The 18,313-nt window shown below is 45.6% G+C and overlaps 1 protein-coding gene across 2 annotated transcripts in view; it reads left to right on the forward strand.

The window, feature by feature from the left end:
* DOCK1 (dedicator of cytokinesis 1) overlaps nt 1-18,313 on the forward strand; it is a 564,920-nt gene that overhangs the window by 437,335 nt on the left and 109,272 nt on the right. For both annotated transcript variants that reach the window (XM_068961248.1, XM_068961249.1), the window contains exon 31: nt 9,329-9,429. In XM_068961248.1, the coding sequence (XP_068817349.1) occupies nt 9,329-9,429 (101 nt within the window). The remainder of the gene's footprint in view (nt 1-9,328; nt 9,430-18,313) is intronic.

An 18,313-nucleotide genomic window follows, 5' to 3' on the forward strand; every position in this document is an offset into this window, starting at 1 on the left:
ATGGTTTTGTTATTATTTAGTTTCATTTACTAAAGTTTGCAAATCAAAGCATCCAGGTGCAAACAGGTTTTTAGTTTCCTGGGTAGGACTGTTCATGGAGAAAGAACCTGAACTACTTTAGGTACACCCAGAGGGTGGTCCTACTCAAACCTGGGTTCAGTTCCATTCAGTCGCTCAGTCGTGTCCAACTCCTTGCGACCCCATGAATCGCAGCACACCAGGCCTCCCTGTCCATCACCAACTCCCAAAGTTCACTCAGACTCACGTCCATCAAGTCAGAAATACCATCCAGCCATGTCATCCTCTGTCGTCCCCTTCTCCTCCTGCCCTCAATCCCTCCCAGCATCAGAGTCTTTTTCCAATGAGTCAACTCTTCGCATGAGGTGGCCAAAGTACTGGAGTTTCAGCTTTAGCATCATTCCTTCCAAAGAAATCCCAGGGCTGATCTCCTTCAGAATGGACAGGTTGGATCTCCTTGCAGTCCAAGGGACTCTCAAGAGTCTTCTCCAACACCACAGTTCAAAAGCATCAATTCTTCCGCGCTCAGCCTTCTTTACAGTCCAACTCTCACATCCATACATGACCACTGGAAAAACCATAGCCTTGACTAGACGGACATTAGTCTGCCAAGTTATGTCTCTGCTTTTGAATATGCTATGTAGGTGGGTCATAACTTTTCTTCCAAGAAGTAAGCGTCTTTTAATTTCATGGCTGCAGTCACCATCTGCAGTGATTTTGGAGCCCCAAATAATAAAGTCTGACACTGTTTCCACTGTTTCCCCATCTATTTCCCATGAAGTGATGGGACTGAATGCCATGATTTTCGTTTTCTAAATGTTGAACTTTAAGCCAACTTTTCCACTCTCCTCTTTCACTTTCATCAAGAGGCTTTTTAGTTCCTCTTTGCTTTCTGCCATAAGGGTGCTGTCATCTGCATGTCTGAGGTTATTGATATTTCTCCCGGCAATCTTGATTCCAGCTTGTGTTTCTTCCAGCCCAGCGTTTCTCATGATGTACTCTGCATAGAAGTTAAATAAGCAGGGTGACAATATACAGCCTTGACGCACTCCTTTTCCTATTTGGAACCAGTCTGTTGTTCCATGTCCAGTTCTAACTGTTGCTTCCTAACCTGCATACAGATTTCTCAAGAGGCAGGTCAGGTGGTCTGGTATTCCCATCTCTTTCAGAATTTTCCACAGTTTATTGTGATCCACATAGTCAAAGGCTTTGGCATAGTCAATAAAGCAGAAATAGATGTTTTTCTGGAACTCTCTCGCTTTTTCGATGATCCAGCAGATTGGCAATTTGATCTCTGGTTCCTCTGCCTTTTCTAAAACCAGCTTGAACATCAGGAAGTTCATGGTTCACATATTGCTGAAGCCTGGCTTGGAGAATTTTGAGCATTACTTTACTAGCATGTGAGATAAGTGCAATTGTGCAGTAGTTTGAGCATTCTTTGGCATTGCCTTTCTTTGGAATTGGAATGAAAACTGACCTTTTCCAGTCCTGTGGCCACTGCTGAGTTTTCCAAATTTGCTGGCATATTGAGTGCAGCACTTTCACAGCATCATCTTTTAGGATATGAAATAGCTCAACTGGAATTCCATCACCTCCACTAGCTTTGTTCGTAGTGATGCTTTCTAAGGCCCACTTGACTTCACTTTCCAGGATGGCTGGCTCTAGATGAGTGATCACACCATTGTGATTATCCAGGTCATGAAAATCTTTTTTGTACAGTTCTTCTGTGTATTCTTGCCACCTCTTCTTAATATCTTCTGCTTCTGTTAGGTCCATACCATTTCTGTCCTTTATCGAGCCCATCTTTGCATGAAATGTTCCCTTGGTATCTCTGATTTTCTTGAAGAGTTCTCTAGTCTTTCCCATTCTGTTCTTTTCCTCTATTTCTTTGCATTGATCACTGAAGAAGGCTTTCTTATCTCTTCTTGCTATTCTCTGGAACTCTGCATTCAGATGCTTATATCTTTCCTTTGCTCCTTTGCTTTTCTCTTCTCTTCTTTTCACAGCTATTTGTAAGGCCTCCCCAGACAGCCATTTTTCTGTTTTGCATTTCTTTTCCATGGGGATGGTCTTGATCCTTGTCTCCTGTACAATGTCACGAACCTCATTCCATAGTTTATCAGGCACTCTATCTATCAGATCAAGGCCCTTAAATCTATTTCTCACTTCCACTGTTTAATCATAAGGGATTTGATTTAGGTCATACCTAAATGGTCTAGCGGTTTTCCCTACTTTCTTCAATTTAAGTCTGAATTTGGCAATAATGAGTTCCTGGGTTAACAGATAACAAAAAATAACAGATAACAAAAATTAGACACCCATCTACTCTCCCGTTCGCCTTGTCTTCTGAAAACTTAGAGCTAAATGTGATGCTCAGTTATTAGATTATGTTCTTATGTGCCTGTGCCCTTATTTCTTATATCATTTTTTTAATTTCAATTTTTTTTAACTTTTTATTTTGTACTGGAGTGTAGCCAATTAACAAACAATATTGTGATAATTTCAGGTAAACAGCAAAGGGACTCAGCTGTACAGATTAACATGTCCGTTCTCCCCCAAACCCCCCTCCCATCCTGGCTGCCCCGTGACACTGAGTAGAGTTCCCTGTGCGGCATACAATAGGTCATTGTTGGTTATCCATTTTAAATGCAGCAGTGTGTACCTATTTATCCCAAACTCTCCCTTCCCCCCATCCTCTCCTCAGCAACCATAAGCTCATTCTCAAAAGCTTGAATCTGTTTCTGTTTTTTAAGTAAATTCATTTGTATCATTTTATTAAATTAAAAATGTTTCATCAGCATTATAGTATATAAGTGTGTAGCAATATATCAGGTACTATGTACCTAAAAATGTTACTGTTTTTCAGTTTAAAACTTTTTATCTTTTTCTCTGCTTAATGTTTGTTATCGCGTCCTAATACACAGATACATTCTTGTGAAATATTTGTGCAGTGTACGTCAGTCCATTGAATAAAATAGGAAAGCTCCCTTCCCATTTTTTCACCTTTTTCTCCTTCTGCTGGGTAGCTTTTTTTTTTTTTAATGTCAACAAATATTTATTCATTGCTTAGTATTTACCAAATAGTATTTTTTTAGACTTAGAGTACAGTAAAGCATCTGCCTGCCATGCAGGAGACCTGGGTTCGATCCCTGGGTGGGGAAGATCCCCTGGAGAAGGAAGTGGCAATCCACTCCAGTACCCTTGCCTGGAAAATTCCATGGATGGAGGAACCTGGTAGGCTACAGTCCATGGGATCGCAAAGAGTTGGACATGACTGAGCGACTTCACTTTGTATAGTTGCTTTGCAATGTTACATTAGTTTCTGCCGTACAATGAAGTGCATCAGCTGTGTGCTGTGTGCTAAGTCACTTCGGTTATGTCCAACACATTATGACCCCATGGACTATAGCCCAGCAGGTTCCTCTGTTCATGGGATTCTCCAGGCCAGAATACTGGAGTGGGTTGCCATGCCCTCCTCCAGGGATCTTCCTAACCCAGGACTCGCACCCCTGTCTCTTATGTCTCCTGCACTGGCAGGTGGGTTCTTTTCCACTAGTCCCACCTGGGAAGTCCAGCTGTATGATGTTGTTGTTCAGCCGCTAGGTCTTGTCCAACTCTTTATGACCCATGGACTGCAGCTTGCCAGGCTTCCCCTGTTCGTCACCATCTCCTGAATGAGTTTGCTCAAAGTCATGTCCATTGTGTCCACGATGCCTTCCAACCATCTCATCTTTTATTGTGTCCTTTTCCTCCTGCCTTCAGTCTTTCTAGGCATCAGGATCTTTTCCAGTGAGTCGTCTCTTTTCATCAGTTGGCTGAAGTATTGGAGTTTCAACATCAGCATGAGCCCTTCCTTCCCTGGTGGCTCAGACGGTAAAGAGTCTGCCTACAATGCAGGAGACCCGGGTTCGATCAGGGAAGATCTCCTGGAGAGGAAAATGGCAACCCACTCCAGTACTCTTGCCTGGAAAATCCCATGGACGGAGGAGCCTGGTAGGCTACAGTCCGTGGGGTCGCAAAGAGTCGGACATAAGTGAACAACTTCACTTCACTTCATGTATATATACATATATATACATACATATATATATATATATATACACACACACATGTGAAAAGAAAGTGAGTGTTTGTTGCTCAGTTGTGTCCAACTTTTTGTGTCCCCATGGGACTGTAGCCTGCCAGACTCATCTGTCCAAGGGATTCTCCAGGCAAGAATCCTGGCATCAGTAGTTATTCCCTTCTCCAGGGGCTCTTACCGACCCAGGGATCAAACCCAGGTCTCTTACACTGCAGGCAGTTTCTTTACAGTCTGGCCACCAAGGAAGCCATGCGTATACATATATCCCCTCTTTTTTAGAGTTCCTTCCAATTGCTGGTTAACTTTTAGAATAATTGCTGTGTGTTATCTCTGAGGCTTCTTTAAGCATGTACAGTTCGCCCTTGAACAGTGTGGGAAGGTTGGGGAAGGTGGTTTATCTGAGTATAATTCAACCAACAACCGATGGTTCAGTACTGTAGTATTTGCTGCTGAAGAATATCTGCCTGTAAGTGGACTCGAGTAGTTCACACCCAAGAGTCAGCTGTATCTGGGCCAAGACCAGGATTCTTTTGACTTTTCGCGTGAGTGGGGTCATGCACTCCTGGTTTTCAGTTCTGTCCTATTCCACAGTGTAAACGCATCAACATTGGTGCAGGCTTTCCTGCGCTGATGACCTGCAGGCTGTTTCCAGTTTTTCCCCTTTCCAGGCACTGCTTCTGTGAACAGTGTGACACAGCCATCCAGGGCAACGTTGCTGGTTGCTGGAAGCATAAATGCCAGACTGGATGGTAAGAAATTTTAAGTTTGATGGACACTGATAAATTACCATCCGCAAATGCTCTAGAAATTTGCAGTCTCACCAGCCTTCTCTGCGAAGTATCATTGTCTAGATCTTCTCCAATACCAATTTCTTTAAAATTGTTGATTCTTATTTTTGTTGATATTTCTCTGATTGCTAGTTGGGTTGAGAGTGCTCACTGGCTGTGAGGATTTCTGGTACAAACTGTCCATTTTCTAGGCTCATTTTTCTATTGTGCTATATGTCATATCTTTTTGTAAGTTGAAATTCTTTATATAGTCTAGTCATGGGTTTAGGTTTATCATATAGAAATATTTAATTTTTCTGTAGTCAAATTTGTCAGTTCTTTTAAAGGGCTTTTTGGGTTTTATTTTTTTGCTTGGCAAATCCTTCTTTGATTATAAATTTAACTGTTTTGTTTATAGTTGGTATCTGATAAAGCTTTGTATTTCTGCTTTTTTTTGAAAAAAAAAAAAACTTTCTAACATTGAATCTGTCTGTGATTTCTTTTCCTTAATCACTTTTTAAAATCAATGTATAGTTATTTTACAGTGTTGCATTAGCTTCAGGTGTACAGCAAAGTGGTTCAATTTTATATATCTCTATATAGATTTCTCTCTTCATATATCTATGTATATAGATTCCTTTTCACACGTTTCCATTATAGGTTATTACAAGCCATGGAATGTAGTTCCCCGTCCTTGTTGTTTATCTCCATCTGCTGGAGGCTGGAGTTTGAGTTTTCTTTTCCCTACATGGTTTTATGAATAAATTATTCCCTCCCAATGATTTGAAATGCCACCAAGAAAACCCACAGTTACAGATGCACGTGTGTATCAGCTCTGTTTTTTGTTTTATTAACTATGGGTTGTATACCCAGCTAGTAGAGCCATGTCTTCCTGGTTAGGATGTTATTGCAAAATTATTTTGACTTTTTGTGCATTTCCTCTTCAATGTGAAATTCCAAATCACCTTGTTAAACTTTCTAAGCGTGCTGTTTACATTTTAATTGGGTTGAGTTCATAAAAGATCGTAGTAGAATTGTAACAGCATTTGGGAGAATACTTGGCAGCATTTATTTTTTCCCATCCCACACAGGGATCTTTGTGCCTTTTCTCTTGTCCTTCATTAGGTTTTCTCCTTTTCTCCAGGTAGGCCATGCCCGTCAGGTGCTGAGCCACATACACCGATGGCTGTGTGTTTCAGGTGTGGCTGCTGACTGTGTGTTATGGGTTGTTGCTGACCCTGTGCAATGTCTTCATGCATTTGGTCCTCTGGAAGTTCCCCTCATGCCCAACGTCTTGGCTGCAATGAGCCCTTTGGGCCCTTATTCCTTGACAGGTGTGGTTTGATTGCTCCACTCTAGGAGGTTCTCATCCTCCCATACCCAGGGGGAGGCCTGGGTGCTGCACGGCCAAGACTGGCTTCCGCATGTGCTCCAGGCAGCAGGTCCTCCCACAAGGCACATTTCCAGGTTTTGATGTCCTGGTGTTCCCAGACACTTCTTTCTCCTTTAAACCACTCCTCCCTGTGGGCTGTTACTCTGCCCTCTGCTTCCCTCTGCCCCTCCGTATCCTGCTTCTCATTTCCAGCAAGTACAGCACAAAGAGCTCTTACTCTCAGCATTCTCCAAGTGAGCTCCCAGCTTGCATCCTGTCACCTCCCCCAATCTGTAGTATATATTTCATACAAACAGAGGCCTTCCCCTACATAACTAGAGTAAGACCACCACACTCACACCATTAGCGCTCACCAGCCCCCAGGCCACATTCAAGTTCCATTAACCCAATCACGGAACTTGTTGCTTCTCAGGTCAGCATTGTGAATGCTGTTAGTTGTCACAGCCCAAATCATGCATAGCTTACAGGGATTTTGTTTGTTTGGTTGGTTGGTTTTTTGTTTTGTTTTGTTTTTTTTTTGGCTGCAGTGCACAACATGTGGAATCTTACTTCCCCCACCAGGGATCAAACCCACACCCCCTGCAGTGGAAGCCCAGATTCTTAACCACTGGACTGCCAGGGAAACCCCGACAGGTTTTTTTAATGTTTGTATTTTTATGTGATTTTTAAATTTTTTTGTATTTTATGAGTGGGTAGCTCTAAGTTCACAGCAAAATTAAGAGGAAGGTACAGAGATTTCCCAGAAACGCCCTGCCTCTAGCACCCAGAGCCTCGCCCATCAACAACCCCACCAGATGGTGCGTTTGACACAACTGCTGCACCCACGCTTACCCATCATAATCCCTGCTTATTTTGCGTCAGGGCTCCCTGGAGATGTGTTGTCCATTCTGTGGGTTTGGACAAATGTATAATGACGTGCATCCAGTCTCATTGCCCTGAACACCCCCTGTGCTCCTCCTGCATGCCCGCCCTGCCCTGTGCGTTCAGTTTCCTTGTGACTTTAGTCCGCTCCAGCCTTGAACAGCTCCTCCCTCTTTCCAGGCTGTCCTGTCCCCCACACATCAGCAGAGCACAGGCCTGGGTTTGCAGACCACCCCACACTTGGGCCACCTCACATCCCCCAGGCATAGATGCAGGCTGCACCCTGGGAGAGAGACATCACAGAAGTTATCACCCCACCTTCCCCAGGCCAGATGCTCCCAGCTCCTGGGGGCCCCCAGCCCTGCTCCGGCTCTACAGTGGCCAGGGGAGTTTTGAGGTGAGCAGCAGTCAGCCTCCTAGTTCCTCAGGGTACAGAAGTCTCCTGTGGGTTCCAGTCTTGCTTTATAGGTGGACATGCTGAGTCTCCAGGCACGCGGTCCACAAGGGAACCTCCTTCAGGGTGTTCAACTACTCTGTTCCCCTAAACGTCTCCTAAGGTGGGGTTTTAGGTTACCTGTAGCTCAGCTGTCGTCCTGGCCCTGGGAGAAGGAAGGGAAGGAAGAGAGAGTTAGTGAAGCTGGCATTTAAAAAGACACATTCATATTTCTGTTGATGCTGTTTTTAAGAGCAGTAGGTATGCATTAAAATACGTCTGGGTCCTGCTCTTATGATGACCCTGACTCCAACATGGCCCAGACATCCCTGCTAGAGCTCTGAGAGAAGGGCATTGCGAGGGGATGGGTGGGCGTCAGGGCAGGTGTTAGTTCCGAAAACAAGAAGAAACTTGTACGTTACTGATTTGAGCCACCTTGTTTCTTACATCGTGATGGCCAAAAAGTTTGTTCAGGTTTCTTCTGTGACACCCTATGGAAAAACTTCAATGAACATTTTGGCAACCCAATAAAAGGGCCTAAATAAAAGAGAAAGTGCCTTGGTAGGCAGGAAAGACTGGCTTGCGAGGTCTGGGGTGGGCCACTGGGGACCCTTGTTCTGCTTCAGCTTGTTCTGTTCTCTGTTTTCTGTGTTTTGGGGCAAGTCTCTGAACCTCATCTGTGAGCTAAGGGGACCAGCACTTACCTGGTTCCCTGGCAACCAAATGAGATGCTCTAGTCCTGAAGAAATGCCACTTATGAAGAGTAGCAGATACATGAAACCTTTAGCTACATCCATGCTTGAAACTTGCCACTATTCATCTGGTAACTGAAGATAGTCAGTTATTGTTAACACCTTATTTTTATCTAACTCTTTATAATCATCTCACTTGATGCAATAATTATTACCTTTCTTTATGATTCCCTGGTGGCTCAGATGGTAAAGAATCTGCCTACAATGCAGGAGACCCAGGTTTGATTCCTGGGCCAGGAAGATCCCCTGGAGAAGGAAATGGCAATCCACTCCAGTATTCTTGTCTGGAGAATCCCGTGGACAGAGGAGCCTGGCAGGCTACAGTCCATGGGGTCTCAAAGAGTCTGGACACAACTGAGTGACTAACAATTTCACTTTCACCTCTGTTTGTAAATTAGCGACTGAACAACAGCTGTTCTTGAAATATGAACTATTGGGTGTTTTCATGTTGTTCTCAATCGTCTAGTGTTTATATATATTTTTAGTATCATAAAAATGATAAATTATAGAAATCTATATACTGTTAGGTAAGGGGCTCCATGATACAATATTAATACATTATTGACCTGAGATGTATTATAGCCACAGGCATTAGTTTCTGCAAAAGTCCCCCGGTCAGTAATGTGTTAATAAGAGCTAAAACATATTACATGATCATCACCACCCGCTCGGCACCGCTGGGGGGCCTTAGGTATCTTTATTCCTTCGATCCTTCCTTCAGCAGCCCTATCAGATAGGTACTGTTGAAGTTCCCGCTTTATCTGTGGAAACCAAGGCACAGAAAGATTGGGTTATTTGCCTCAGTAAGTGGCCAAGCTGCTGGGATTTGAGCACGTGCAGTCAGAGCCCACAGTCAGCCCTGAACCGCACTGTGGGTGGCTGGTCAGCCATGTGCACGTAGAGGACACAGCTTTTTAACATCTCACAGGCATGTGCTGGGCAAACACTAAATGTCTCAAAGCGTTTTTGAGATCCTGTATGAATCAGTTCTACGCCTTAGCATCTCCCCTTTTTGGTTTTCAGCTGTGGAACAACTATTTTCACCTGGCCGTCGCCTTCCTCACTCAAGAGTCCTTGCAGCTGGAGAATTTTTCAAGTGCTAAGAGAGCGAAAATCCTTAACAAGTAAGTCCACGCAGCTCCGGATTCATGGGCAGGAGCCTGCGAGTCTATTAGAATCATCTTCTCACGGCCTCTAAGCCAACTCGGTACCAGCTGAGATGTAGTCATGGTGTAATGAGAGGGTGGTTTCAGATCATGAACTGGGTATTGCCTTTTCTAACCTGTGAGTCCAGGTCGAGACTGCTGGATTCATTCTGGTGAGTTGCCGGTCCCTGCCATTGAAGACTATTAGCGCCGCCCAGAATGGGAGTTTGGGGACGTAATTGCTTTTGCTGTGTGCTGTGCTGGTGTCATGCCATGTGTGGTTTGTGTGTGGCTTAATTCTCCAATGTTAGTTTCGAGCAAGGAGGCTACTGATGGGGACAGCCCATTGTGCAGTGGTGAATGGTCTGAGGTTCCTTCTTTGCCAGCGATGACCCTGGGCCTCTTCCCAGCAGGAGATCTGAAGGGCTTAACTCGCCCTGTTATCATCCTAAGAACCTCTCAGAACCCCAGGAAAGACAAGATTCCTACCTGGCTCTTTCAGCAGTGCATCCTGAACAGCTCCGGGTCCGGGGTCAGGAAAAGAACCCTCGAGTGGGGCTCTTTGCAACCCTTGGGCGGTCTGAGGACCTGTATCCTCTTTCTGCCTCCGTTTCACCAGCATCTCAGTTCTATGGGTGCTCAGAGGGAAGACAGTGAACCCTCCTGGGGGATCTGTTCATCGATACAGCAGTATTTTGCCAGCACATCATGGTGCTGAGTCAGCCGTCCCTGTTCAGCATTTCGTGATCCTTCTGTGCCATGCTGTTCCAAGGCGTTGCCAGCCCGGCGTCTGGGGGTTAGAGATTCCAAGGTGTCTCCAAAGGGGAAAGCTGCTCAGCCGTCCCTGTATCCTGGGAGCATGTGTCTCCCTCATGGAGGTGAGGTTGAGATCCAGACAGCTCGAGCCAACAGTGGGGCCCAGTCTTTACCAAGTTCCCAGCACAGTCCACCCTTAGAGACACCTGCGGAGAAAACCTATGTTTAAACCAGAAATCTGCCTGAAAAGAGCAGACGTCTCCTTCCCACTTTGGAGAATAAAAAGGCTTGATTCTGAGCATTCTCCAGATGAGGGTGCAGCCCCTCATTCCCTGGGCCCTTTACTTGCTGCTGCAGGAGCCTTAACATTCAAGCTAAAGCAACGCCAGGAAATGGGCCTTGGCCGCCCAAGGAGACATTTGCTTCCCCATCACTGTACCTTCTGAGCTTCAGAGCCACGGAAATTTAAACATGGCCGGTTGGTGTCTGCCCTCCCTGACCCGGCAGGGCCTCTGATCGGGCTTTTAGAATTCTCTCTCTCACAACCATTGGAGGGGAAATGCCGGATTGCCCCTTTGAAATTGTCCCATGGATGCCCCGAGGGAAAAAGCCCCAAGTGCTCCAGAAGGTGCCTTTGCAGGAGTGTCTCAGCTCGGGGGAAGCCTCAGGGTTCCTCTTCTGGGGCTGCTGGCTCAGTGTGTAGCTGTGACGGGCCCCCGAGGAGACCCCATTTCCAGTGTCTGTGAAGAGTGCTCTTGGCCTACGAGGCCGCGTGGCTGAGACGCGAGGCAGGTTCGTCTGCCTCTGGCTGCACCTTAAACACTTTACCATCCGTGTTCAATTTTAATTTCTAAATAGCAAAATTTGCATAAGAAATATTAGGAGGGCTTCCACATTGTTAAGTGGGTATGCTCCAATACAGGACAAAAAGGGTTTTTTTGTTTTGTTTTTTTTTTTAATGCATGACTGAAGAGGATCGCAAGTGCCACCTAGGTGCCTTTGCAACCTGGAGTTGGCATGTGGTGGTACTTAGCTTCAGTGGTGAAGGAGGCTGAGTTGTTTACTGAGAGCATCATGCCAGCGAACAGCCATCCCAAAAGGGGCTGTCTGTGGGGTCCAAAGGGGTGTGGCCCCCTCTCTAAGCAGAGATGCTCTGCGTTGTTGCAGCATGAGTGAGTGGCCAGGATTGGGGCACTCGGGACTTGGTGCAGGGCACAGGGATTAACCCCAGTGGTCAGGGCAAATGGCTGGGTGCTGATGTCTAGCACAGTGGATGTTGTAATGCGGGCGGCTACTTTTTTCTAGAAGGGAAGGCCAGGGGGTCTGAAAGTGGAGTTGTGCCCACTCATTCTATCACCTCTGACTGTCTCCCCATCAGCCTGTCTGCTGCTGCCGGGTTTGTGAATCCAGTCAAGGATTCACTGTGGAACCCACATGCCCCCGGCTCCTCTTCCTCTCTGCAGGCCCCTCAGCTTCTCGTATCTTCCCGGTCGACAGCGCTGTGGCCCAGAACAACATAAAATGTCAGGATCGAAAGATCTGCCTGATCATTCCCTCCTGTTCAGCTGCGTGTCCTCCTGATGACCTAGGTTGGGGAGATAATTAGGATATTTATTCCAGAGGCGTTCCCCAAAGCGCACGGGAGTAACATTAAAGAATGGGCCATACCATGCAGAGCACTGATTATGTCCAACCCAAATTGAGTACAAGATTTGGCAATGAACCACGAAATAAATAACCCTTAGGAATCAAAGTCCATAATAAGAACATTTAACTGATTCACCTTCAGACATCCTTGGCGCTAGTGACTCCTAACAAAGGACAGAGAAGTCGACAGAATGCTAAACCTGACCGTCATTAATTCCCCCACCTCCATCCTCCCATGCATCTTGCACATGCCGGGGGCTCAGGATATTTTGAGTCCAGTGTGAAAGAGCTGGCTTAGAATTAGCAGCCAGTGTGCACATTTTCATCTCTTAAGACATCATGTGTCCTGGTGGGGACCGTGGGGTGCTGTGGCTGCAAATGGGCTTCTGTGTTCAGAACCAGACTTCTTTCTGAGAGAGGAAGCGGTTCATGAATGGGCCTCCAGCAGATCTAAGCATAAAATGCTCGTTTACAACTGTCTGCTGAGAGGGTAATGCTTGATGGCCTACCCCGGGTTGGTGCATGTGAACTTGTGTGACTAACATGTGTTATTCCCGTTACCCTCTTCCTCACTTGGTCCCGGGGTGTTTCTCATTCTATTTTAGTTCGTTTTGTTTGAACTAAAGAAGTCTATCCTCAGATACCTGCCTGTTCTTAGAGGACAGGTTTCACTACTGGACCAAATACCATATGTAAAAAAAAAAAAAAAAATCATCATCTTTCCAAACACTGGGCTCTAAAACAATAGTGAGGAGTTGAGTTTATGCACACTGCTGTGCATGCTACTTCTTAGGGAAACTGAAAGGAAGAATTACATAGTGACAAGCCTTGCTTTGCATGTGATCTAATCAGAAGCTATGGTAGAGCCTTCCAAATTATAAAAGAAAATATGATGTTTAATTTGTGTTTATGCTATTTTTTTCCCCAAGAGGCTCAAATTATTGCAAATAAATTCACTATATAATAAGAATTAGAAGGGAACCAGAGGAGATAGACTCAACAAGCTGTAACCTGTGCCAAGGTCCTTTTGAGAGAGTTAAGTGAACTGCTTTTGGCTTGCGTACATTAGTGATACTACATTCCTTTTATTTGAAGTATAGTTAATTTACGATAGTAAGTTTCTGGTGTATAACAAAGTCTTGCTGGGACTTCTCCTTTGCCTTTGGATATGGGGTATCTTTTCTTGGTGGAATCCAACATTCTCTGGTAGACACTTATTCAGCAGTGAGTTATAATTTTGGAGTTCTCGCAGGAGAAGATGAATGCTCTAAGTGAAAGATGGAAAAGCTCTATACAGTCAGCAAAAACAACACCAGGAGCTGACTGTGGCTCAGATCATGAACTCCTTATTGCCAAATTCAGGCTGAAATTGAAGACAGTAGGGAAAACCACTAGACCATTCAGGTATGACCTAAATCAAATCCCTTATGATTATACAGTGGAAGTGACAAATAGATTTAAGGGATTAGATTGGATAGACCAAGTGCCTGAAGAACTATGGACAGAGGTTCATGACATTGTACAAGACGCAGTGATCAAGACCATCCCCAAGAAAAAGAAATGCAAAAAGGCAAAATGTTTGTTTGAGGAGTCCTTACAAATAGCTGAGAAAAGAAGAGAAACTGAAGGCAAAGGAGAAAAGGAAAGATATACCCATTTGAATGCAAAGTTCCAAAGAATATTAAGAAGAGATAAGAAAGCTTCCTCAGTGATCAGTGCAAAGAAATAGAGGAAAACAATAGAATGGGAAAGACTAGAGATCTCTTCAAGAAAATTAGAGATACCAAGGAAACATTTCATGCAAAGATGGGCACAACAAAGGACAGATGTGGTTTGGACTTAACAGAATCAGAAGATATTAAGAAGAGGTGGCAAGAATACACAGAACTGTACAAAAAAGTTCTTCATGACCCAGATAATCACAACCATGTGATCACTCACCTAGAGCCAGACATCCTGGAATGTGAAGTCAAATGGGCCTCAGGAAGCATCACTATGAACAAAGCTAGTGGAGGTGATGGAATTCCAGCTGAGCTATTTCAAATCCTGAAAGATGATGCTGTGAAAGTGCTTCACTCAACACGCCAGCAAATTTGGAAAACTCAGCAGTGGCCACAGGAATGGAAAGGTCAGTTTTAATTCCAATCCCAAAGAAGGGCAATGCCACAGAATATTCGAACTACTGCACAATTACATTCATCTCCCAAGCTAGCAAAATAATGTGCAAAATTCTCCAAGTCAGGCTTCAACAGCACATGAACCATGAACTTCCAGATGTTCAAGCTTGATTTAGAAAAGGCAGAGGAACCAGAGATCAAATTGCCAACATCTGTTGGATCATGGAAAAAGCAAGAGTTCCAACAAAACATCTACTTCTGCTTTATTGACTACACCAAAGCCTTTGACCATGTGGATCACAACAAACTGTGGAAAATTCTTACAGAGATGGGAATACAAGACCCCCTGACCTGCCTCATGAGAAACCTGTATGCAAGTCAGGAAGCAACAGTTAGAACTGGACATGGAACAACAGACTGGTTCCATATCAGGAAAAGAGTCCGTCAAGGCTGTATATTGTCACCCTGCTTATTTAACATATATGCAGAGTACATCATGCGAAATGCTGAGCTAGATGAATCACAAGCTAGAATCAAGATTGCTGGGAGAAATATCAATAACCTCAGATATGCAGATGACACCACTCTTATAGCAGAAAGCAAAGAAGAACTAAAGAGCCTTTTGATGAAAGTGAAAGAGGAGAGTGAAAAAGTTGGTTTAAAGCTCAACATTCAGAAAACTAAGATTATAGCATCTCATCCCATTACTTCATAGCAAATAGATGGGGAAACAGTGGAAACAGTGAGAGATTTTATTTTCGGGGGCTCCCAAATCACTGCAGATGGAGACTGCAGCCATAAAATTAAAAGACACTTGCTTCTTGGAAGAAAAGCTATGACCAACCTAGATAGCATATTAAAAAGCAGAGACATTACTTTGCCAGCAAAGGTCCATCTAGTCAAAGCTATGGTTTTTTCAGTAGGCATGTGTGGATGTGAGAGTTGGACTATAAAGAAAGCTGAGCGCTGAAGAACTGATGCTTCTGAACTGTGCTGTTGGAGAAGACTCTTGAGAGTCCCTTGGACTGCAAGGAGATCCAACCAGTCCATCCTAAAGGAAATCAGTCCTGAATAGTCATTGGAAGGACTGATGTTAAAACTGAAACACCAATACTTTGCCCACCTGATGTGAAAAAGTGACTCATTTGCAAAGACCCTGATGCTGGGAAAGATTGAAGGTGGGAGGAGAATGGGACGGGACAGAATGAGATGGTTGGATGGCATCACCAACTCAATGGACATGAGTTTGAGCAAGCTCCGGGAGTTGTTTTTGGACAGGGAGGCCAGCGTGCTGCAGTCCATGGGGTCGCAAAGAGTCAGACTTGACTGAGTGACTGAACTGAACTGATATAGCAAAGTGACTCAGTATTTTTTTTTTTCAGATTTTTTTTCCATTATAGGTTATTGTAAGATATTGAATATATTTCCCTGTACTGTACAGTAAATCACTGTTGCTTATCTGTTTTATACAAAGCACTGTGCCTCTGTTAATCCCATGCTCCTCATTTATGACCCCACCCTGTCCTTTTCCCCTTTGGTAGCCCCAAGTTTATTTTCTTTGTCTCCTCCTGTTTTGTAAATAAATTCCTTTGTATCACATTTTAGATTCCACACGTAAGCAATATCCTATGATCCTTGTCTTCCTCTGCCTGGCTTCCTTCACTTAGTGTGATCATCTCTGGGTTCATCCAGACTGCTGCAAGTGGCATCGTTCCATCATTTTTATGGCTGAGTAATATTCCGTTGTCAGTATATACCGTACTTCTTTTAGTGATGTGGTTTTTACTGACCGTGATAAACCTTTATGCAGTGGAGGACACATCTGACCCTGTGTCTAGTTAGGCTTATCAGTCTGGGGTCCCTCCTCCTACCTCCCCAGAAGTTACCAGTCTTTCCCATAAAAACGGAATTGTCTCAGCCCACCGATCATCTCCCCCAGCTCCCCGCATGCCTCCCGGCTCTCCCCGTCCTCCCCCCGCTGCTGGCTCTGGCTGCCAGCCGGCTCCTGTCTGGGTTCCCAGAACCCCGTCGAGGTTTTCCTTCTGTCTTAGGCTCTCTGCGTTGTTGTCAGCCTCCTCCACCCTGCCATTCAGTGATGGAGCTCCGCAAGTCTCAATGATTCTGTGGTCTCTCCTTAAGACAGCATTTTTCAGTATCAGCCCTTGTGCATCTCAGCCCTTTGTTGGGCCAGGATAGCAACCTAACAGGCCGTTGTATTAATTTTTTTAGAGCCATCTGCCGTAAGGTAACAATGAACACAAACTAAGTGGCTTGAAGCAACGGCAATGTATTGTCTTCCAGTTGCAGACACCAGAGGTTGAAATCAAGGCATCGACAGAGTTGGTTCCTCCTGGAAGCTCAGAGGGAGCACTTCGTCCTTGCCTCTCTCCTGCCTTCCAGGATGGCCCCGTCCTTCGCAATGGTTGGGGCTCCCATCCTTCATGCTCCTCAGCTGCACCTTCGTCCTCACATGGCCCTCCTCCTGTGTCCTTAAATGTCTCCTTTTCCTGATAAGTGTGCCAGTCATTGGATTTAAGGCCTGCCCCGTCCAGCATGACTTCATACTAACAGGATTACTTCTGCAAAGACGCTCTTCCAGACACACTCTCATTCATGGACAGCAGTGGTTAGGGTCTTAACAGATTTTTATGGAGGACACGATTCAACCCACACCAGCCAAGACCAACATACCTCTTTCTTTCCTTTTTATCCCCCACTCAAATAGAATATAAGAAAGCCTTCGAGTTCATGGCAGGTAGTAAAGTTAAGCGTTATCTCATGAAACTTTTGTGCACGTATATTTATGTGTGTGCCACTTAGTATATTTCTCATTTCAAGAAAATTTTTGAAACTTACCAATCTGCCTCTGAAGCCTTGGTTCACAACACAGCCCTCCTCTTAAGGGGAAGCAGTAAGGCAAGCTCCCTGTCCTCCAGCCTCCTTGCCTTCTGTGGTCCATATACCTACCTATCCCCACCCTGCCCCCTGGCCCCGGCCACAGGGCCTTTGCACCTGCTGGTTACGTCCCATATCTGTCTGAATTACAGCTTTCCTTCTTCAAATCTGAGAGTCAACGTTACTCTCAGAGCGAACTTCACCCACAGCCAACCAGGACCCACTCCTCTTTCTCCTAACGAACCATGATCATGGCCCTTTGAGAAAAAGTATATACATGCACATGCATGTCCTGGGTCCATCTCTGCTACTATGCGAACAGGCCCCGCACGGCTGTGCACTGTGTCTCTTCTGCACATGATATTACTGTTCCCATATTAGCTCTGTGCGGGCCTCCAGGACATATTCAGTAAATCATGAAGCAGCGAGTGATGCTTGCTGAACAAATCAGTCTCAGTGACCATGGGAACCATGGGGGATGCTGTGAGGAGGCCCGGCCTAAGCTTCCAAAGGAAGGACCAGCCTGACTTCACCGTTCACTCAAACAAACAAGGGCAGCGTCTCGTTCTCCCCAAAGCCTGGGAGACAGGCGTCATACCATCAATACCCCAGCACTATAGATGAAGAGACCGTGGGCCAGGGTGGTCAGGGGACTTGCCCCGTGTGCTGGGACTGGGGCTCGGTTTGCCGACCCCTCAACTTGGACGACTGTCTCTGGTGGACATGCTGTTTCTGCTTCTTGGGGTGAAGATTCAGGATAGCAGGTGCTGAGATGAGGCCGGGGAGACCAGAGTCATGCTGTTTTGGGTTAGAGCTATAGGCCTGGATGTGGGATCTGAGATCTATCCAGGCTCACATCTGAAGGATGCCTCCTCGGGGCCCCTCGGGCTGGCCCTTTCGAGGTGTCCGCTCACCGTGTGGGTGAGCACAGGGCAGCTGGGTGTGGTCGGAGCGCCTGCTGACCCCAGCTTTGCGGAGACAGGTGTGTCGTTTCACCAGCCGGAATCTCTGCTTCCTCAGTGGGAAAGCGGCTGTGGGAACGTCTCTTTCCTCACCGCGTGGGCTTACCGCAAGAATGAAACGAAACATGCGCACCTTGAGGGATGGAACAGTGCTGTGCTGTGACTCGTGGGCGCCTGCCTCTCTGGTCCTCAAGGTGCGGGCCGGGGGGAGGGACAGGGATTTGTGGGAGTCTGTGGACTTGCAGTCTCTTCTCCTCTTGCCCTGTGACCTTGGCCAAGTCATCTTGCCCCCCCGCCCCCGAGGACTATCTCTCAACCATCAGTCTTCACGATGGACTCTCATGAACCCTAAGGCCGCCAGCTCTGGATCCCAGGTCCTCTACATTGCTGCTTGTCTCTCCTCCTTGGGAGACAGTATCTGAATGGTTCAGGAATCCCTCCTAAGTTCTGGTGACAGCTGTGACTCCATTTGTGGATTACGCTCAG

The sequence above is a fragment of the Capricornis sumatraensis genome, chromosome 23 (genome assembly GCF_032405125.1).
Source record: "Capricornis sumatraensis isolate serow.1 chromosome 23, serow.2, whole genome shotgun sequence".
In the NCBI taxonomy this organism is placed as follows: Eukaryota; Metazoa; Chordata; class Mammalia; order Artiodactyla; family Bovidae; genus Capricornis; species Capricornis sumatraensis.